Raw genomic sequence first — 22,107 nt, 5'->3', positions numbered from 1 at the left:
TATGCTCACATTTATATGAAGTTCAAAAGGGGAAAAAACTACTGTATGGCCATAGATATGAAAATAGTGATTACCTTGTGAAGGTGGTTATTGACTGGGAGGAGGTATAAGAAAAACATGGGTGATGATATACAAACATAGTTTGTATCTTGACTTGGGAGGGGATTACATGAACATACACATATGCAAAAATTCATGGAGCCGTATATTTGAGATTTGTGTGCCTTATTGTATGTGATATTTCAATTAAAAGTAGGAAACAGGGGCACCTGGGTGGCTCAGTGGTTAAAAGTAGGAAACAATCAGAAGATTTGGATCACCTGTGGATACTGGGAATCTAGGCTTACCGCTGTGTCCCTCACAGGGTACTGCCCTTGACTGCAGAGAAGTGTCTTGTACAAAATTACCCCTTTCCAGAAGGGTAATACCTGATACAAAGGCCTGTCATCCTGCCTTATACGGGACAAATTTGAAAGCCATCCCCACTACAGGAACTTCCTGTAGAATTGACAGAGTCCTTGGTTATAATTGCATTGTTGGCTTCTGTCCAGTCCCACCTTCTCCTGCCTGCAGGTATAGCTCCCAAGACCTTTCCCCCAAAACCATCTGCACTCAACTGTCCTTCTGAAAACTCTGTTTCCTAGAGCCCCAATCTAAGATGTCATCTAAGCTACAGTTCTATCCTTCCAAATAGATTGGAATGCCCACTTTCCTCTCAAAACCGAAATCCCCAACGTGAACTCAACGACCTCTTTCTTGATTTTTCTTCATGGTTGTTTCCAGGCATTTCTTCACTGAGGGGTCTTATGCCTTGATTTTGCTTGTATTTTTTTAAAAAATGGTTGCTGGGGCTGTCTTCCTGAATGCCTTTTGATTATTGCAGCTAGTCAAAAGAAAACCTGTCTTGTGAAGAAAATGGTCGATAGGGGCGCCTGGGTGGCTCAGGGGGTTAAAGCCTCTGCCTTCGGCTCAGGTCATGATTCCGGGGTCCTGGGATCGAGCCCCACATTGGGCTCCTTGCTCAGCGGAGAGCCTGCTTCCCCCTCTCTCTCTGCCTGCCTCTCTGCCTACTTGTGATCTCTGTCTGTCAAATAAATAAGTAAAATCTTTAAAAAGAAAAGAAAATGGTCGATAAACTATGAGCTTTAACCAAGAGAAAAATAGTTTCCCCTGCAACTTGAAACAATTTCTGTTGATTATATGTATTGTAAACTCATTACAAACACCTCTCTATAAAGCTAAAGTAGCATAACTGGATTGTTTTATATTGTTTTCCCAGAAGAGTTCACATTAGTCACTTTATTTCCTAAATAAGGATAAATCTTTCAATAAGATGCCCTAGTGTTTAAAATGCCCGTAGTAATTATGTTATTGTTATTGGTACATAATCAAGACATAGCCTTGGATCCTTCTTCCGATCTTCTTTGGCTTTCCTCCATTCTGCTCTCTGATTATGTATACTCTCTGTTACATGTTCCTTCAACCCTCAATTATTACACTTCTTTTCCTACACTGACATTTTTTCTGTTTCACATCATTTTTTCCCTTTATGGGTTATGTTTATTTATACCTGTTTTTCTTGATCATTTCAATATTTAACAACCATTTATTGTGATTTTTAAAATCATAACTCATAGCCAACTAGATCTATTCTCTCTTTAGATAAGACATAAAGAAACAAAAAGAAACAAGAAAACTTCAACTTAGGTCTTCATGGCATCAGAAGTCTCCAGCCAATGGTAAGGAATCTGAATAGACATCGTAGAGCCAATTGCCTCCATTATCATAGTTAATGTTATTTTTTTCATTCTGGAAAATAATGCTTGAGTTCTTACCTGGATGGCCCTGCTCCCAATTACCATAAGTTTGTGGTCTACATTTAGTCAACAATAATAGCTGGCATTTATTGATCGCTTATTGTATACTCACCATTTTTCCAAGTGATTTCACCCCTTTATCAATTCTATGAGGAAGAAAGCTATTCTGTCCCCAACAATATTTTATAAATGAGGAAACTTGGACTTGGAGAGTTGAGTGATTGCCGGAGTCCCATGGCCTGTAAGTGACACAGCCAGAATTGGGTCCCCTGAGCTTGCCCTGCCTCTAGCCCGCTGTCTATAAAACACATGTTTCTGTTCTTGATGCTCTGAGAAGAAGGAAGAAGTGAGTGGAGATAATAAAAGGTAAAAGATGTGATTTCTAACTTCAATTTAGACTTTGGTAAGGAAAATAAAACACTGAAGATTTAGCAATTGTGGTAGCCAGTTTCCAAAGATGCGTCATCCCATGATGAGCCACCACTCCCAAGAATCACGCCCTCGTTTGGTCCTTTCCAACAGTGAATGAGAGTTGGCCCTGGGTAGCCAAGACAATGCAGCAGAAGTGACACTGCGTGCCTTCTTAAGGCCAGGTCATAAAAGGCCTTGCCCCTTCCACCATGTGCTCTTGCAGCACATGCTCTGTGGGAAGCTAGCCGCAGTGTAAGGATTCCAACTAACCTGAGACCACTAAGCTGCAGGAAATCCCAGCCTAGCCAGATGCAAAGGCTGTGTGGCCAGCCCCAGCTCCCTCCGCCAACCCCGCCTAGGCACCATTCACAGGAGTGAAGATGCCATTTTGGACACTGGAGCCCCAGCAGACTTCCACATGGAAGCCAGGGGAATCTAGCCATGTGCCAGAAACAAGGCACCAGCGTTGTGGCCCCATCCCAGCCATCTCCAATTCTTTGAACAGCTCCAGCTGACACTAAGGCCCTGTGAGAGAAAAGATAAGCCATCCCCAGCGTGCCTATCCTCATTTGTAATTCACACAACAGTTAGCATGATAAAATGCGTTGCTATTTTAAGTCACTAGGTTTCGGGGAGGTTTGCAATGCAGCGACTGATACGTGGAGCAACAGTGAAAGACAACAAAGAGTGTACAGATTAAGTCAGGGAGATCCAGAGATAGAGAAATGCTTGGGGTTGGAACAATTAGAAACATCTCATTTCTGATAACAAAGTCTGGGTCCCGAGAAAAGGCTCCAGCAAAAGTGCAGATAAGTTCACCGTATCTGATGTGACGGCTGCAAGAACTGAAGCACTAAGCAGTGGGCTGGGAAAAGAGGCTAGGGCCGATCGGAGAGCATGCTGAGTGCCAAGGAAAGTAACTTCCCAGCTGAACAGGGCTACGAAAACCATCTAGTACAACCCACTTCCTTTTTTCTTTTCTTTCCTACAAATCAGGAAACTTAAACCTAGAGAAAGAAGAGATTTCGGGAGGTCACGTAGCTGGTTGGCACAGGAGTTAATACCAAGGCTAGGGTGTGGGCTCTTTCCCCCAGGAGCCCATACTTGGTTAGGGAAATGGGAGCCCTGCTTTGCGGCTGAATCTAGATAAGCTTTCTCCCCTGGCATCAGATATACCACAGGATATCCATCCTAATAGATCCTGAGAGCCACGGTAGCATTTAAAGCCAGCTGCTTTAACTTGTAGTTGTAAAACGTCTAACATTCTTACCTCATTTCCTTCCTTCACATAAGAAACCGAACTGGACAGACTCTACACCTTTCCGTCTCTGAGCTCTCACCAAACTCTTCTCAAGGTTTTTTGTTGTTGTTGTTTTTTTAAACAACTTCATAGGGATGTAGTTTACATTTCATAAAATCCACTCCCATTTTAGGTGTGCCCTTAAGTGCTTTTTAACATAGAGTTGTGCAACCCTCACCATTGTCCAGTGGTGGAATATTTTCAGGGTCCCAGTAAAATCTCTCTGCACATTCACAGTTAATCCTTGTTCACACTGGGAGTTGCAAACAACAAATAATTTACTTTGTCTTACAAGATTTGCCTTTTGTGCATATTTCAGATAAATGGGACCAGGCAATAAGTGGCCTTTCGTGGCCTGTCTTTGAGGTTCCTCCATGCTATAACATGCATCAGTCCTCATTCCCTTTTACTGATAAACAGTATCCCACTGTATGGATGTATTTTGTTTATCCATTTACCAGTTAGAGGACATTTGAGTTGTTTCCATTCTTTAGCTATGATGAATAAGGTTGCTTCTATTAAGTTTTAAAAGAAGCGAGGATTGCTTATTATAGAGATACCACTTATAGGAGTTTTGGGGGTTTTGAGGGGATTGCTTATTAAAATAAGAAGACACAGGAAAACATGAAGACGAAAATAAATTCGTCATTCAGATACACTCACGCTATTAATATTCCACTTTTTTGTTAAACATGTACATGATTTTTTTCTTTATAATACTAAATCCTACATTTTTTAATAAAATTATTTTCTTTGGGGGGCACCTGGGTGGCTCAGTTGAGCTCAGGTCATGATCCCAGGGTTGTGGGATCGAGACCTGCATCGGGCTCCCTGCTCCCAGTGCTTTAAGCACTGAGCCACCCAGGTACCTCACAGCAGGGTTAGTCTTTGTGAACATCATCTTGTTTCATAGTGTCCTGGGAAGTCCAATTTTGTTAATGTCTATGGCCTGGAAATTTTGAAACAATTTCTACATTTTTTTTTAAAGATTTTATTTATTTATTTGACAGATAGAGATCACAGGTAGGCAGAGAGGCAGGCAGAGAGAGAGAGAGGGGGGAGGAAGCAGGCTCCCCGCCGCGCAGAGAGCCCGATGCGGGGCTCGATCCCAGGACCCTGGGATCATGACCTGAGCCGAAGGCAGAGGCTTTAACCCACTGAGCCACCCAGGCGCCCTAATTTCTACATTTTAATAGAGAAATTATCTGGGTTCATCCAGAGAATTCCTGGGTTGAAGGCGCCCTTTGGGTGAGCTATTTGTAATAAAATCATGGTCCCCTCTTTCCCTCCCTCTCTCTCCATCTACCTCCTGGCCCACCTTCCATTTAGACCAGAGCTCTGAACTTCCTTCCCTGTCCCAGTGATGAAATGAACATGCACTGTGAGTCAAGGTATTCTAAAAAGTAGATGGTCTTGAAACCATAATGTCCCTAAGTAGCACTATTATGATCTATATTAAGTATGAACTTTCAAAGCACAAGATTCAGGTGTGCACACACACAAAAAAAGTAACTTTGACTTTCTATACCAGAACTTAATTTCTCTCTCCAGCTGTGGTTTGCCAATCAGTAAACCTGGTCACTTCAGAGTTTTTCCTCAGTCTCTTTGGGATAAATTAAAGGGGTCAATGTTCTACTTTAGGTTGTATTAGGAAAAATATAAAAAAATATTTCTATCTTCTTTCTAAACAGAGCAAGGATCTTAACATTTTAACTTGCCTCTGAACTGTCTGCCTTGATCTTTCATGTTTTTATTTACAAATGTTAGTCAAACCCAGATTATAAAACTCCTCCAAAGTACTGTTTTTTGAAGACTTGTCCATACGTTTTACCTATTTCTTAACTCACTACTGCTTCTTACATCCCATTCCTTCTTCTTGAATTCAGTTTCCTTCTTCTCAAAATATATGTTTATTATTCATGTACTGAGAGTCTCCGGGCAGTACACTTTTAGACTTCATGTGCTATATTTTACCCTCTGGATTAAATTCGTTTTGCTGCTATAACAAATTACCACAGAGTTATTGGCTTAAAATACAGAAATTTACTCACAGTTTTGGAAGCCAGGAGTCTAAAATTTGTTTCAGCAGACAGGCCAAAATGTCAGAGAGTTGGTTCCTTCTGGAAGTTCTGGGGTGAATCTGTTTTCCTGACTTCTCTAGTGTCTTAAGATTGGCTAAACTCCCCAGCTTATGACCTTTTTCCTGAATCATTCTAATCTCTTGCTTCATCATTAGAAATCCAACTTCCTCCTTAGATCTTTTTGCCTTTCTCTAGTAAGGACTTCTATTACATTTAGGGTCCACCTAGATAATTCAGAATAATCTCCCCATTTCAAGATCTGAATCTTAATCATGTCTGCAAGTTCCTCTTACTATGTAAGGCAATGGTGACATGTTCCAAGGACTAGAGCATGTGGACCTCAAGGATCTACTACTGTTCCACATGTAAAATATATCCATTCCATCCCAACACCTATCAAATTCTGAACTCATTACAACTCAAGTCCAAAATCTCATCTAAATATTATCAGCTCAGAAGTTCCAAATCTTAAAATCCAAATAAGGTATGGGTGAGAATCTGGGTCTGATTCAGCCTCCAGCAAAATGTCTCTCTATTTAGGAATGTATACAACTAGAAAGCAAGTTATCTATTCCCAAAATACAATGGTAGGATGAGCATAGGACAACAATTATGGACATTCACGTTTCAAAAGGGGAAAAGTTTTTTTTAAAAATTTTTAAAAAAAGAAGAAAAGAAAGACATCATTGGTCCCAAGCAATTTTGAAATCCAACTAGGCAAACTCCATTAGCTGCTTGCAGTGCCCAAGAACAGCCCTGTGTGGCTCTCGGCTCTGCCTTCTGGGCCAATAGTTGTACACTCTGAGTTATCCTTTTCTTTTTCTTAAATAAGACGATGTGTTTGCAGTTGAGTTTTGTTTTTTTTTATCAGCCTGTTTACTGTCTGTAGAATTTTTGGGGTCCAACAGCCTTCCTTCATTTAGTCCCATCTGCTCCTTTCTGCCCAAGCTGGCAGTGTTTCTACTGCCATTGTCAAAAACTTTGTTGATCTCTTGTGTGGCCTGAGGATTCACTCTATTAAACAAAAGGCTCTCCCATGGGTCTTAACTGGACAATATCAATTCCATTCTTGGCCTCTGCTGAGATAACTAAGGAGATCCATAAATCATATATCTAATCTCTTCAAAGAGCCCTCTCTGGGATTGAATACTCCAAATTTATGATCCTTTCTTTCCAGATCCTGGCAACAAGTTGTCCAGACACATCCATGACTTTCTCTCCAGACCATAGTTTCCTTACAGTAAATCCTCTAAATTTTTACATCTTTTACCTTGTGGATAGACTGAGAATTTTTCAAATCATCAAGTCCTGGCTCCCTTCCACCTTTTTTAAAAACAGTTCTTCCTTAAATTTATTTCTTATCTCTCAGATTTTGCTAAATATGTGAGAATAAGCCAGTTTGTACCTTCGACACTCTCTGCTAAGTATCTGAGTTCATCCTGTACAAATTCTGCTTTGCATATAACTATAGGATACAGTTCACCTAAGCTTCTAACACTATATACCAAGGATCTTTTTTCCTCTAGTTTTCCATAACATGTATCTCATCTCCCTCACCAGCAGCTCTTTAGCATTTTTATTTCTATCAACATTATGTTTATGATGATTTAAGTCTTCTCTAAGATAATATATACCTTCTCTACCATGCTCCTCACTTCCTTGTGAACCGTTACCAACAGCATCTTTAACATTTATATTTCTACCAACAGTCTCTTTGAAGAAATCTAGAATTTTTCTATCATGTGTCTCAAAATTCTTCCAGCCTCAGTCCATTACTAAATTCCCCAACCAACTGAATGCTTTTAGTATTTCTTACCTGTATACCCTCTAAGTTAGATGACAATTTGTCAGGCTACAGAAGTCTAGTCTTTCTTCAGCACATTGAAGATATTACTCCATTGCATTTCATCTATGTTGTGGCTGATGAGAAATCTCATTTTTATTTCCTTGCATGTACACAGATTTTTCTTTGTGAATTGAAGGTTTCCTCTTTTTCCTTTATATTCTGTATATTTGTTGGCATATTTCTAGGCCTGGATTTCTTTTCATTTATCCTATTTGCAACTCATTCTTTTTCAGTGTAAGGATTTGTACTTTTTTACAGCTCTTTGAAATTCTCAGCCATTTTCATTTTTAATACTGCATCCTCTAGCCCCATTTTTTCCTTCTTGGAAGTCTAATTGGAAGTATATTAAACCATGGGGCACCTGGGTGGCTCTGTCAGTTGAGCATCTGACTCTTGGTTTCTGCTCAGGTCATGATCTTAGGGTTGTGAGATTGAGCCCCACTTCCTGGCTCTGCACTGAGCATGGAGTCTGCTTAAGATTCTCTCTCCCTCGTTCTCCACCCTTCCCCCTCCAAAGATGTATATTAAATACCAAAGGAAACAATCAACAAAACTAAAAGGCAGCCAAAGGAATGGGAGAAGATATTGCAAATGATGTATCAGATAGAGGACTAGTATCCAAAATCTGCAAATAATTTATCAAACTCAACACCCCCCAAAATAAAAAATCCAGTTAAAAAATGGACAAAAAACATGAACAGACATTTCTTTACAGAAAACATACAAATGCCCAACACATGAAAAAATGCTCATCATTCATCATCAGGGAAATACAAATCAAAACCATGATAAGATACCAGCTCACACGGGTCAGAATGGCTAAAATTAACAACTCAGGAAACAACAGATGTTGGCAAGGGCGCAGAGAAAGAGGAACCCTCTTACAGTGTTGGTGGGAATGAAAACTGATGCAGGCACTCTGGAAAACAATGTGGAGGTTCCTCAAAAAGTTGAAAATAGAGCTACCCTACCACCTAGCAGTTGCACTACTGGGTATTTATCCAAAATACAAAAATAGTGATTCGAAGGGGCATGTGCACCCCAATGTTTAAAGCAGCAATGTCCACAGTCACCAAACTATGGAAAGAGTCCAGATGTCCATCGATGGATGACTAGATAAAAAAAATGTGGTGTATATGTGCAATGGAATATTATTCAGAGGTCAAAAAGAATGAAATCTTGCCATTTGCAATGATGTGGCTATAGTTGAGTGTATTATGCTGAGCAAAATAAGTCAGTCAGAGAAAGACAAATACCATATGATTTTACTTATATGTGGAATTTTTTATTTTTATTTTATTTTTTAAAAGATTTTATTTAGGGGCACCTGGGTGGCACAGTCATTAAGTATCTGCCTTTGGCTCAAGTCATGATCCCAGAGTCCTGGGATGGAGACACACATCTAGCTCCCTGCTCAGTGGGAGGTGTGCTTCTCCCTCTCCCTCTCCCCCTGCTTGTGTTCCCTCACGTGCTGTCTCGCTCTCTGTCAAATAAGTCAAATCTTTATCTTTTTTAAAGATTTTATTTATTTATTTGACAGAGAGAAAGAGCATGAGCAAGCAGTGGCGGAGGAGCAGAGGAAGAGGAAAACAAAGGGAGAGGGAGAAGCAGAATCCCAGCTCGCAGAGAGCCCAAAGAGGGGGTCAGTCTCAGGATCCTGAGATCATGACCTGAGCTGAAGGCAGATGCTTAACCAACTGAGCTGCCCAGGCACCCCTAGAAGTTTTTTTTAAGACTGATTGACTGATTTTAGAGAAAGAGCATGCGCAGGTCAGAGGAGGGACAGAGGGAGAGAAAAACCCAAGCGGATTCCACACGGAGAGCAGAGCCAGACAGAGGGTTTAATCCCAGGGCGTGGCCCGGAGATCATTACCAAGAGTCAGATGTTCAACCGACTGTGCCACCCAGGTGGCACTTTCTCCCATAAGTAGAATTTAAGAAACAAAACAGATGAACATAGGGGAAGGGAAGGAAAAATAAAATAAGATTAAAAAAAAGAGAGGGAGACAAACCATAAGAGACTCTTAACTACAGGGAACAAACAGGGTTGCTGGAGGGGAGAGGGTGGGGATGGGGTAATTGGGGGATGGGCATTAAGGAGGGCACTTATAATGAGCACTGGGAGCTATATGCAAGTGATGAATCACTAAATTCTACCCCTGAAACTAATACTACACTATATGTTAACAAACTTGAAGTTAAATAAAATTTTGAAAGGAAAATAAATACAGTAAAATAAAATTGAAATCCTATAACCAAAAAAAGTATATTAAATCCTCTCGTTCTATCCCTTTTTCTTTTAACCTCTTAATTTGTTACGTTTCTTTATCTCTTTGTGCTACATTTTCAGTAACTTCCTTAGCTCTAGCTTCCTTTTGTTTTTTTTTTTTGAGTTTACTCTTCTGCTAGATTTTATATGCTATTTAACTTTTAAGTTGAGTTTCTAATTTGAATAATTACATATTTTGTATTATTAGAACTTATGCTTTTTTTATTTTCCAATCTGCCCTATCCCTTGTGGTAGTTCCTTGTACCTTTTTTTTTTTTCTACCATGGTTTATTTTTGTGTGTGTTTTATAGTTTGGAATGATGAAATCAAGTTCCTTGGAATTTTTTTTTTAAGATTTTATTTATTTATTTGACAGACAGATCACAAGTAGGCAGAGAGGCAGGCAGAGAGAGAAGGGGAAGCAGACTCCCTGCTGAGCAGAGAGCCCAATGCTGATGCCAGGCGCTCAATTCAAGGACCCTGGGATCATGACCTGAGCTGAAGGCAGAGGCTTTAACCCACTGAGCCACCCAGGTGCCCAGTTCCTTGGAATTTTATCTGTGTGAATTTCTTGAAACCTAGTGTATAGTTTCTTAGGGCTGCCACAGCAAATTACCACAAACTAGGCAGCTTATACAACAGAAATTTATTCTCGCAGGGTTTAGGATGTCAGGAGTCTAAAATCAAAATGTCCACAGGGCCATGCTTTCGCTGAAGCTCAGGGGAAAATCCTTCCTAGCCTCTTCCAGTTTCTTGTGGCTCATGGTATCTCTTAGCTGTGGCAGTGTGACTTCAGTCTCTGCCTCCATATTCACATGGCTTCTTCGTTTACCTGTGTGTGTATCCCTGTGTTGTTTCTTCTCCCAAGGATAAGGATACCAGTCATTGGATTGAGGGCCCACTCTGCATTCAAGGTGATTCATCTTGGGATCCTTAATCATATCCACAAAGATCCTATTTCCAAGGAAGGCACATTCTGAGGTTACAAGTGGACATAAATTTTAAGGACTCACTCTTCAACCACCACACCTAAGATTTAATTAATTATGTTCTGTCAATCAAAATTTGCTTTTGATTTCAGAACCCCAAAGACCTACCAATTTGGGATCATTTTAACCTAAAATTTCTCCTTGGATTTTTTTCTTTTTTCTTTTCTTTTTAATTTCTATTGATTGGTTGATTGATTGCCCCACAGAGGCCTATGTGAAAATGGGCCATTATGAATTCTCAATCAGATCCTTTCCATCCCCTGCGGAACACTGTCCACACAGGCAACATCTCTCCTATCTTTCGTGAGATGGGTTGTTTTCTAGGTTTCTGTTCAGAGTGCCAGTCGGGATCTGGTTCATTTTTATGGTATTCTATTTTTTTATTATACTTTTTAATTGTAGTATAATTGACACATAATATTATATTAGTTTCAAGTATATAACAGTGATTTGACAATTCTTTACATTATATAATGCTCACTACAATAAGTGTAGTTACCATCTGTCACCATACAAAGTTATTACAATATTATCAACTATATTCCATATGCTGTACTTTCATCTCCATAACTTATTTGTTTTATAACTGGAATTTTTTATCTCCCAATCACTTTCATCTATTTCACCCATCCTCCTCACCCTTTCCCCTCTGGCAACCACTAGTTTATTCTCTGTTTTTAATGAGTTTATGTTTGTTTTTTGTTTGCGTGTTTCTTATTTGTCTGTTTGCTCATTTGTTTTGTATTTTAGGTTCTGTATGTAAGTGAAACCATATGGTATTTCTCTTTTTCAGTCTGACTTATTTTGATTAATAGAATACCTTCTAGATCCGATGAGGGGACCAGGTTTTATTTCAGTGTTCCTGTTCTGACCTCACACCTTGCTTTGGTTCTAAGCTTTATTTCCCAGCCAAAGAAAAGTTTGACTGTAATGCTGAATAACCACTCTAGTCTCTTACTTTCTTATAGTTTTGTAGCCTCAGAGATTGTCTTCACTTTCCCACCAGCTCAGCTGTGCATATCAAAAATTTATGTATCACTGAAGGATACCAAATAAGATGTGAACAAATAAGAGACATGTAATTATGTTAGATTGGAAAAGCAACATGAGGAAGGTATTAATTATTCTTCAGTTAACTCACAAATTTATTTCAATGCCAGTAATTTTTTTTTTAATTTTGAAATGAGACAAACAGTTCTGAGTTCATATGGAAAAATAAATAAGAATAGCCTGGAAAGCTCTAAAACAATAGGACCCTATAGTAGATATTTAAACACATTATACTGCTAGTAGTTAAAAGTGTATTCTTCCATGGAAGACAGACAAACTGAATAGAAAGCCCAGAAATATTCCAAAATACACAAGGAAATTTAGTATGTGACAAAGGTGCTGTCTCCAATTGATATGGGAAAGATGGCCTGTGTAGTATTGGTGTTGAGACAACTGATCTGAAAAAAATAAAGTTGTGCTTGTACCTTAATCAGAATAAACTCCAAGTAAAACTAAGTTTTAAATTTTAAAATGGAACTATTTTTATTTGTAAGGGTTCTTTATGCATATTCTGGATAATCCTACAAATCAATAAAAGACAACTCGATAAAAAATGGTTGAAAGACTTGAGCAGATGCCTCATAAAGTAAGATGTCTAATTGGCTAATGAATACATGGAAAAATGCTGACTTTCATTAGTCCTAAGGGAAAGGAAAATTATACCTGCAATGAAACACCACTACAAGTCCACTAGAATGGTTCAAATGAAAAAGACCGATAACACCGAAAGTTGGAGATGATGTGTAGCAACCAGGATTCCCATTCTCTGCTGGTGGATGTGTAAGTTGACACCATCACGTGGTAAAACTGTTGGATGGCACCCACTAAAGCTGAACTTTTATCTACTTTGTGACGTAGTAATGTCCCTCTTAGGTACATACTCAACACACACGAATTTGTGTGCTCACCAAAGACAAATGTAAGAATGTCCACAGTAGGTATAAAGTTAAAAGATTTCCTTCCACTTTTGTCCTTCATCTGTTCTGGGTTTCTTAAGATATAAGATAAATTTATCTTTATTATTCAATCCTTGCTACTCAGAGTATTGTACTGCCACCACCAGCAAAAGCAACATCTAAGAGCTTATTAGAAAAACAGAATCTCCTGGGGTGCCTGGGTAGCTCAGTAGGTTAAACCTCTGCCTTGAGCTCTGGTCATGATCTCAGGGTCCTGGGATCGAACCCCACATCAGGCTCTCTGCTCAGCAGGGAATTTGAAAAGCCATAGTTTAAGCCATGGTTAGTCAGATATTCTCTTCTGTGTAGCTAAAATCATTCCAACAGATACAGACATAACCCCAAACCTCCTTCCCTTGCTGAATTTTTTATTGGCTACCATGTTATATATGTCAGTTTGCACACTTCTCTTTGCTCCAGCAAACATCTATACATATATATTTGCAGTAGTATCTCATTGTTTTAATTTGCATTCCCTTGATTACATTTGTTGTGAAGTATCTTCTCACAATTAACTTCTCATATGTTTATTTGCCATCTTTGGTGAGGTGTCTGTTAAGGTCTTTGGCCCATTTTTTAATAAGATTGTTTTTTTTTGTTGTTGTTGAGTGTTAAATGTTCTTTGTATATTTGGGGTAAGAGTCCATGATATAGTTTCCCTATTCCAAGTATTTTCTTCCAGTCTATAGCTTGTCTTCTAATTCTCTTGAGATTGTCTTTCACAGAGCATAAGTTTTTCATTATAACAATGAAGTCCAGCTTATCAATTATTTCTTTCACAGATTGTGCCTTTGGTGTTATATCCAAAAAGTCATTGTCATATGCAAGGTCATCTAGGTTTTCTCCTATGTTATCTTCTAGGAGTTTCATTATATTTGGATCTATGAACCATTTTGAGTTAGCTTTTGTGAAGGTTGTAGGGTTTAGGTATTGTTTTGGGGGAGTTTTTTTGTTTTGTTTTGTTTTTTGGTTTTTTGTTTTTGCCTGTGGATGTCCCATTGTTTCAGCACTGTTTGTTGAAGAGATTATCTTTGCTCCATTGTATTGCCTTTGCTCCCTTGACAAATATCAGCTGACTATACTTATCAGGGTCTATTTCTGGAATCTCTGTGCTGTTCCACTGATCTGTTGTCTATTCTTTTACCAACCCCACAATGTCTTGTTTACCATAGCTTTAGAGGAAGTCTCGAAGCCAGGGAGCATCACTCTTCCAATTCTGTTCTTTTCCTTCAAAGTTATACTGGCTATTCTGAATCTTTTGCCACTCCATATAAACTATAGAATCAGTTTGCTAGTGTCTGCAAAATAACTCGCTGATATTCTGATTGGGAGTGCATTTAATTTATAAGTAAAATTGGGAAGAACTGACATCTTGACAATATTGAGTGTTCCTAGACGTGAACATGGAATCTCTCCATATTTTTAGTTCTCTTTTCATCTAATTCTGTAGTTTTCCTTATACAGATCTTGCACATATTTTGTCAGATTTATTCTTATATATTCTTAAGTATTTCAGTTTGGGGGGTTCTATTATGAACAGTATTGTTTATAGATTTCAAATTCCAGTTGTTCAATGCTGGCATATAGGAAAATGATTGACTTTTGTAGATTAACCTTGTATCTTGCAACCTTGCTATAATCGCTTTTTAGTTCTAGAAGTTTTTTTGTCTATTCTTTTGAATTTTCTATATAGACAATTTTGTTATCTGTAAACAAGTCAGTTTCATTTTTTCCTTCCAAATCTGTATACCTGTATTTCCTTTCCTTGTTTTATTAAAATAGCTAGGACTTCCAGTATGATGTTGCAAGGAATGTTAAGAGGGAACATCTTTGCCTTGTTACTGATCTTAGTAGGAAAACTTCTCATCATTAAGTATGATGTTACCTATAATGACTGTTGATATTCTTTATCAAGCCGAAGAAGTTCCCTTTATTTCTAGTTTTCTGAGAGTTTTTCTCATGAATGGGTGTTGAATTTTGTCAAGTGCTTTTTCTACATCTCTCAACAAGCTCATGTGAGTTTTCTTTTACATCCTGTTGATGTGCTGGATTACATTGGTTGATTTTTGAATGTTGAACCAGCCATGCACACCTAGAATAAATCTCACTTTTCACAGTATATGAATTTTCCTATACATTGTTGGATTTGATTTGCTAATTTTTTGAGGATTTATATATATATGTGTCTATGTTCATGAGAGATATTAGACTGTTGTTCTCTTGTATGTCTTTGTCTGAGTCTGGTATTAGGGTAATGCTAACCTCATAGAATAAGGAAACATTCCTCCTGTTTCTGTTTTCTGAAAGAATTTATAGACAACTGGTGTAATTTATTCCTTCATGTTTGTTAGCGTTCACCCATGAACCTATCTGGGCCTAATGTTTTCTATTTTATAAGTTAATTGATAGGTTTTAAGCCTATCCCTTTTCTAATATATGCACTAAATGGCATAAATTTGTCTCTAAGCACTGCTTTCCCTGAATCCCACAAATTTTGATAAGTTGAATTTCTACTTTCATTTAGTTCAAATGTTTTTGACATTTTCTTGTGGTTTCTTCTTTCACCCAAGTGCTTTGTAAAAGTGTATTGTTTAATTTCTAAGTATTTTAGAGTTTTTCACCTATATTTTATTATTGATTTTTAGTTGTGCTCTGAGAACATGCATTGAATAATTTAGATTCTTTTAATTTTGTGGAGGTGTGTTTTATAGCTCAGACTGTGATCTATCTTGGTGAATGTTCCATGTGAGTTTGAGAAGAACATTTGTTCTGTTTTTGTTGGATGAAGTAGTCTGTGGATGTCATTTATATTTGGTAGATCAAAAGTGCTATGTTTTTAATGATATCTTTGCTTGATGAAGCTCTCCATTTCTGATAGACTGCCAATAAAGTCTCCAACTATAACAATTAATTCACTTATTTCTTGTGGCAGTGCTGTAAGTTTTTGCCTCGTGTATTTTGACATTCTTTTGTTAGATGCATACACTTTAAGGATTGTTATGTCTTCTTGGAAAATTGACCTCTTTATCAATATGTAATTCCTTACTTTACCCCTGATAATTTTCTTCTTCTGAAGTCTGCTCCTTTGGAAATTAAAGTAGCTACCACAGCTTTCTTTTGATTAATGTTAGCATGGTATAACTTTCTCCACCCCCTTTGCTTTCCCATTTTTTTACTTTTAATCTGTATATGTCTTTATACTTAAAGTGGGTTTCTTACATATGACATATAGATGGGTCTTGTTTTTAGATTCACACTGAAAATCTCTTATTTGGTGTATTTAAACAATTGATAGAGCAGTTATTGATATAGTTGGATTAAAATTTATTCCATTACTGATTTTGATTTGTTGCCTTTTTCTTTGTTCCAGTTTTTTCTCTTCTACTCTTTTGCTTTTTGTGATTCTAGTTAAGCATATTACATAATTCAGTTGTCCCTCTTTTCTTAGCACATGAATTATACTCCTTTTAAAAAATATTTTTAGTGCTCGCCCTACGATTTGCCCTACACATTTACCACTAATCCAAGTCCACTCTTAAATAACCCTATACTGCTTCATAGGTAGTGCAAGTACTTTATAATAATAAACTATTCCTAATGTCCTCCTCCCATTCCTTGTATTATGGCTGTCATTTATTTCATTTATACATAGCTCTAAGCATCTGATACATTATTACTATTACTTTATTTATTTATTTTTAAAGATTTTATTTATTTATTTATTTATTTATTTATCTGTTTGACAGGGAGAGACACAGTGAGAGAGGGAACACAAGCAGGGGGAGTGGGAGAGGGAGAAGCAGGTTTCCCACTGAGCAGGGAGCCCAGTGTAGGCCTCCATCCCAGGACCCTAGGATCATGACCTGAGCAGAAGGCAGACATTTAATAACTGAGCACCCCAGGTGCCCCTATTGCTATTATTTTAAACACACAACTGTTTTTTTAGGTCAGTTAAGAATAAGAGAAGTGAAGTTTTTATTTTACCTTATACCTTCTCTGATAGTCCTCCTTTGTTTATGCAGATCTGATTTTTTTTCTTACTTGTATCATTTTCTTTCTCCCTGAAGAAATTCTTTTAACATTTCTTGCAGGGCAGATCTACTGGCAACAAATTCTCCCAATTTTTGTTTTTCTGAGAAGGTCTATTTCTTTTCTTTTCTTTTTTTTAATGATTTTATTTATTGGGGCACCTGGGCTGCTCCATCGTTAAGTGTCTGCCTTCTGCTCAGTTGTGATCGTAGAGTCCTGGGATAGAGCCCTGTGTCAGGAAAACTGGTCAGCAGGAAGCCTGCTTCTCCCTCTCCCACTCCCCCTGCTTGTGTTCCCTCTCTCGCTGTCTCTCTCTGTCAAATAAATAAACACAATCTTTTTAAAAAAAAAAGATTGTGTTTATTTGACAGAGAAAGAGAGAGATAGCGAGAGAGGGAACACAACAGAGGAAGTGGGAGAGGGAGAAAGAGGCTTCCCACTGAGCAGGAAGCCCTACATGGGGTTCGATCTCAGGACCCTAGGATCATGACCTGAGCCAAAGGCAGACACTTAATGACTTAGCCACCCAGGTGCCCCCTCCCCTTCACCTTTGAAAGACAATTTATGGGGTTACAAAATTCTAGATTGGTAAATTTGTTCTCTAAAATCTTGAAGTATCTCCAGAGCCTAGAATCAGCAAAAGGAAACACAAATGCAAAGACACAGAAGCAAGTAAGACCCAGCAATGGTAGAGGCCCTGATGGAAAGCCAGTAGGGCTGGAGCAAGCCCCAGAATGGATGCAGTCAGACCTGCGGTCACATCATCCTAGAGTTAGATGCTATGGTAAGGGGTTCAGACTTACTTAAAGAACCATGAAAGAGGGGCACTTGGGTGGCTCAGTCAGTTAAGCCTCCAACTTTTGACCTCAGCTCAGGTCTTGAGCTCGGGCCCCACACTGGGCTCCATGCTGGGTGTGGAGTCTCCTAAACAACCACCACCACCACCACCACAACAACAACCACACTAACAAAAACCATGATGACTCACTGAAGAGTTTTAAGCAGGGGAGAAATAAGATTCAATTTACGTTTTGTTTTGTTTTGTTTTAAGTTATCCCGCCTTAAAAATTGGAAGAAGGCCTGGGAAGAAATAAGGAGATTAATTAGAAGGTAATTACTATTGCATGTAAGCCGTAGAACGGTCACATCATATAATGGGGGTGGTGGTGGGTGGTGAGGTTGGCACAAGTAATAGGGAATACAATAGGAATGAGGCTATTAAGAACTTAGCAAGGTTTGGCCTTGTCAAGCAATCATGACTGGCAATTCAGAAGGAGAGAACTGGACAGATGCCAATCATTTTTGGGAAGCAGCTTTGACAGAATTTGCTAATTCTCTGGATATAGGAGATGAAAAAGACAGCCTTCTAAAATGGCTGCCAGTAATCCTGGCCTCCTGGTATTCCAGCCCTTATATAATCCTCTCCTCTTGAATGTGAATAAGATGTAATGACTTGCTTCTAAGAAGAAGAACAAGATAAACTGACAGAACATCACTTCTGAAATTAGGTTGTATAAGACTGACTTTCGTATTGCTGTGTCCTCTCTGACTCTTCTTATAGTCTTGTGCTGATAGAGAGGGCCACCTGGCAAGGAACTGGGGGTATCCTCTGACCAACAGGCAGCAAGGTGACCTGAAAGAAACTGCATTCTTCCAGCAGCCATGTAAGTGAGCTTGCAAGTGCATCCTTCCCCAGTTGAGTCTTCAGGTGAGATCACTGCACTGAACCAATAATTCATGGGAGCCCTATGAAAGCCTGGGAAGCAGAGGACCCAGCTAAGCTGTTCTGGATTCATGACCCACATAAATGATGAGACTGTATGTGCATTATCTTATGCCACCGAATTTTGGAATTGTTTGTTGTGCACAACAGACAAAAAATAGAAAACAGATTAACTAATGCAGGAGGTGAGGGAAATAGGGACATCAAGGATGATTCCCACCTAATTTCTGGCTTGAGCAAGTGAGTGTCTAGAGCCAGAACTCCAAGACAAGAAAATTATTTCCGGGGTGAAGGGAGCATATAAATAAGCATTTTGGGTATTAAACATCCAAGTGAGGAATTGGGTGATGCATAGATATAGTATCTGGAACCCCTTTTCCATGATGTCAGAAGTTGTACTTTTCCACCAATCAGAGCAGTGAAATCCAAAACTTGGGTTTGGACTCAGGGGAAGGAGGTAAGTCAGTGGAGTTTAAGAAAATGAAGTCTTCTGTTTGGTCAAGCCTAACTGTCCCAAGTACCATTTGGGTGTTTGAGGCTAAAACCATCAGGTACTACTTCAGTGTTACTTTGCCTTATTTTACCTTTGTTGCATGTATCCTCCTTGAGGAAGAGGAGAGGTGGCCAGAGAGAGTTTGGAAATTTCTATTTCACTGGGCCACAAAGCAACACAATGGTGGCCATTTCTAAACCTGAAAGCCTAAGCCCCGAGCCTTACCATAGCTCAGTGCTTCTCAATGGGACCCCCGTGCTGGCACTTGGCCCAGGACAATTCTTGTCATGCTAGTCCTGAGGATTTTAAGAGGGTTAATGCATGTCAGTAGAACCCACCAGTCACTGTGACAACCCAAAACATCCTTCTCACAATTCCAGATGCCTCCTACTGGGATGATACCTTGTCGTTGTTGAGAACCAATTGACTATTGGTGCTCACTCGACTGCAACATCTCAGCCCACACTTCGACCTTGCACCCTGCTGTTTCTATGTGCCTTCTTGGCAAGAGGTTCCAGGATATTAAACATTCTCATTTCTAGAATTTTAAATACAGTAGATTCCCAAATAATTAAAATGTAATGTTAATATAAGAATGATTTGGAATATAATTGAATTTTAGATGATTTATATGTCAACATGAAATCTGGTAGAAACTCAGAGACATTGTTATATCTGGTCTTTGTGCTGTGGCCATGCCAAAAAGCAAGTTAGTAAAATGTTGGCTGTCGGTTCATAGTGAATAATAACAGCATGTGTCCTAATGCTTCAGATTTGTGACTAGAGATGCCCTGAAAGAATACTTTGAAAATTCAGAACCTTGATCTGGTGATTGTAGCTGATAGGGTCTCAGAAGACTCTATTCCTACACTGGGTGGTAAAGTTGTTACTCTGTGTCAAATCCACATCAGAAAGAAAAAAAAAAAAACATTCGCATTTATGTATTTGTGATATGCTGCATTTTATCATACTGATTATCACAGAGCTTTTATTGGACACCTATTGTGAGCCAGGCACTGTGCTAGTTTCTTTGAATGCATTTTTTAATTTAATGCCCACAAAAATGCCTCTGTGGAGAGCAGTATCATCATTCCCATTTTGCATGTAAGGACATGAAGGCTCAAATTGTGCAACTTGCTCAGGATCACTAAGCCAGTGGGGGACAGAGTCAGATTTGAAACCCAGACTTTGAAATTTATTTTATAACTTCTTTAGCCTACATGGATCTGGCGTGATTTTGTCCAACAGATATCCACCAAGTGTCAGGGCCTGCATTGGGAAAACAGAACAGAGATGCTCTTGCCTGCTTGGATGTCTAGATGGATGCACGGGTGTGTGGAAAGATGGATAAAAATAAATCATGGGGAAAATGCATAGAAAAATGAGATGAAGAGAGGGGTGGAAAGGGAGGGTAAGTGAATGAGTGACTGAATGAAGAAGTAACCGAGAAAATGGAGTGGTATGGGAGGGAATGAATGGATGGATGAACAGGTGGGTGGAAGGATGAATGCATGAATGAGGAAGAGTATTTGAGGCTGAACTCCCTAAAGCCTACGCTCCAGGCTCCGGGCGGCTGGCGGGTGGGCGGACGGGCGGCTACTCCACACAGTACGGTAGGCGCGGGCTGCTCCTCCTCGAGCCGGGCTTGCGCCTCCTCCCCTCCCGCCCCCTCCTCCTTCTCCTCCTCCGTCGCCCGCCCGCCCGCCCGCCGACTGCCCGGACCCCAGTCCCCGGCGGGCGGGCGGAGAAGGCGGCCGCCCGCGTTATTGCGCTCGCCCCGCCGCCGCCCGGCGAGCCGCGATGCGCACAGGGGCCGCGCCGCCCCGGGGCCGCCGCCGCCGCCACCGCGCCGCACCATGAAGCTCCGCAGCAAGGCGGCGGCGCTGCTCCTGCTCGCGCTGGCAGCGCTGCTGCTCGCGCTGCTGTCCCTGCGCGCCGGCCGCGCCGAGCCCCCCGCGCCCCCCGCGCCCCCCGCGCGCCCCGCGTCCGTCCCGCAGCGCCACTCCGCGCCGGCCCCCGAGCGCCTCCCGGGCCCGGGCGCCCCCCCGGGGGCCCGCCCGCGCGCTCGGCGGCGCCGGCCCCCGCGTCCGCGCCCCCCGAGCCGGCCGCCGGGGCGCCGCGAGCCTGGAGAAGTTGGCGAGGTGAGTCGTGGCAGCCCCAGAATCCCTGCTGGGGACCCGTGTCTCGCTCCCTCCGCCCGTGTCAAGTCCAGGGGAGGCTTTGGGCTGGAGGGACAGACTCCAGGTTCTCCCGCGCGCCTCCCGGTAGTATATTTTGCCCCGCCAGAGCTGAAGAACCACCTTTGTGGAGTCCTGTTGACAGCGCAGTGCTGATAATCACGTACATTTTTGAAAGAGAAGTGCCAAGGAGGGTGGTTTATATATTACGGTTGTTTTTTTTTTTTTTAACAGAGCAAGACGTGTGTTTGCGTTCTTGCAAACATGAGCCCTTTGTTTAATTTTTCCAAAGCCATCACGATTCAAGAATGCTTTATCTAATTCTCATGTTTCACAGGAGAATTTTTACCAAAAACTTAGATGTGATTGAGTTGGAAAAGTTAGATGTTTACCAAACACTAGCCACCTCTCCTGGAACCTTGAATCGCACTGTGCTTAGAACAGAAGGGGCACTCGACCTAGGTTTATTTAAAAAAAAGAAGTTTTCTTCCTGGAAGAAGCGATGCGTGGCACGGGAAAGAGAGAGCGACGGTTTCCCTGTTCCGCGTTGTTTCAGATTCAAGTACGGTGGAAGCGTCTTACAGGGCAGAAACATCTTAACCTTTGACATGGTGTTTGATGTTCTCTTTCTCTGCACGGAGCTTAACCCGCCACAGCTTTTCATCAGAGCGTTTTATCTTTGTCCTTAGGGTTGCTGGACCGCCCCAGGTTAGGGATTTGCGTTCATTTCCTTTGTTGTGGAGAGCTTTTTAACAATCCCCTTTTCTTGCCGCGGTTCTGTTTCCTCTGCCTATTGGAAGCTGGTGATGTTTGTAACTGCCCTTGCTGTCTCTGCTGTGCTGGGCTCCTTCATTACTTGAAATGAGTTGAAGAATTCTTTTTGGCCCTAATGACTAAATCTGTTTTGGCGCTTTTACTGTAACTAAGAGAAAAGACACAAAACCTCAAGAAGTAGCTGTGTCAGCT

The 22,107-nt window shown here is 40.4% G+C and overlaps 1 protein-coding gene across 1 annotated transcript in view; it reads left to right on the top strand.

The window, feature by feature from the left end:
- The first annotated feature begins 20,722 nt into the window (after positions 1–20,722).
- GXYLT2 (glucoside xylosyltransferase 2) overlaps positions 20,723–22,107 on the top strand; it is a 94,922-nt gene continuing 93,537 nt past the window's right edge. Inside the window, 2 exon segments of the mRNA XM_047746796.1 lie at positions 20,723–21,057; positions 21,059–21,105. Of these exon segments, the coding sequence (XP_047602752.1) occupies positions 20,821–21,057; positions 21,059–21,105 (284 nt within the window). The 5' untranslated portion in view covers positions 20,723–20,820.

This window comes from Lutra lutra, chromosome 1 (assembly GCF_902655055.1).
Source record: "Lutra lutra chromosome 1, mLutLut1.2, whole genome shotgun sequence".
NCBI classification, from domain to species: Eukaryota; Metazoa; Chordata; class Mammalia; order Carnivora; family Mustelidae; genus Lutra; species Lutra lutra.
Note: the sequence above shows the minus strand (reverse complement) of the source record. Positions and strands in the feature narration are given on the sequence as shown.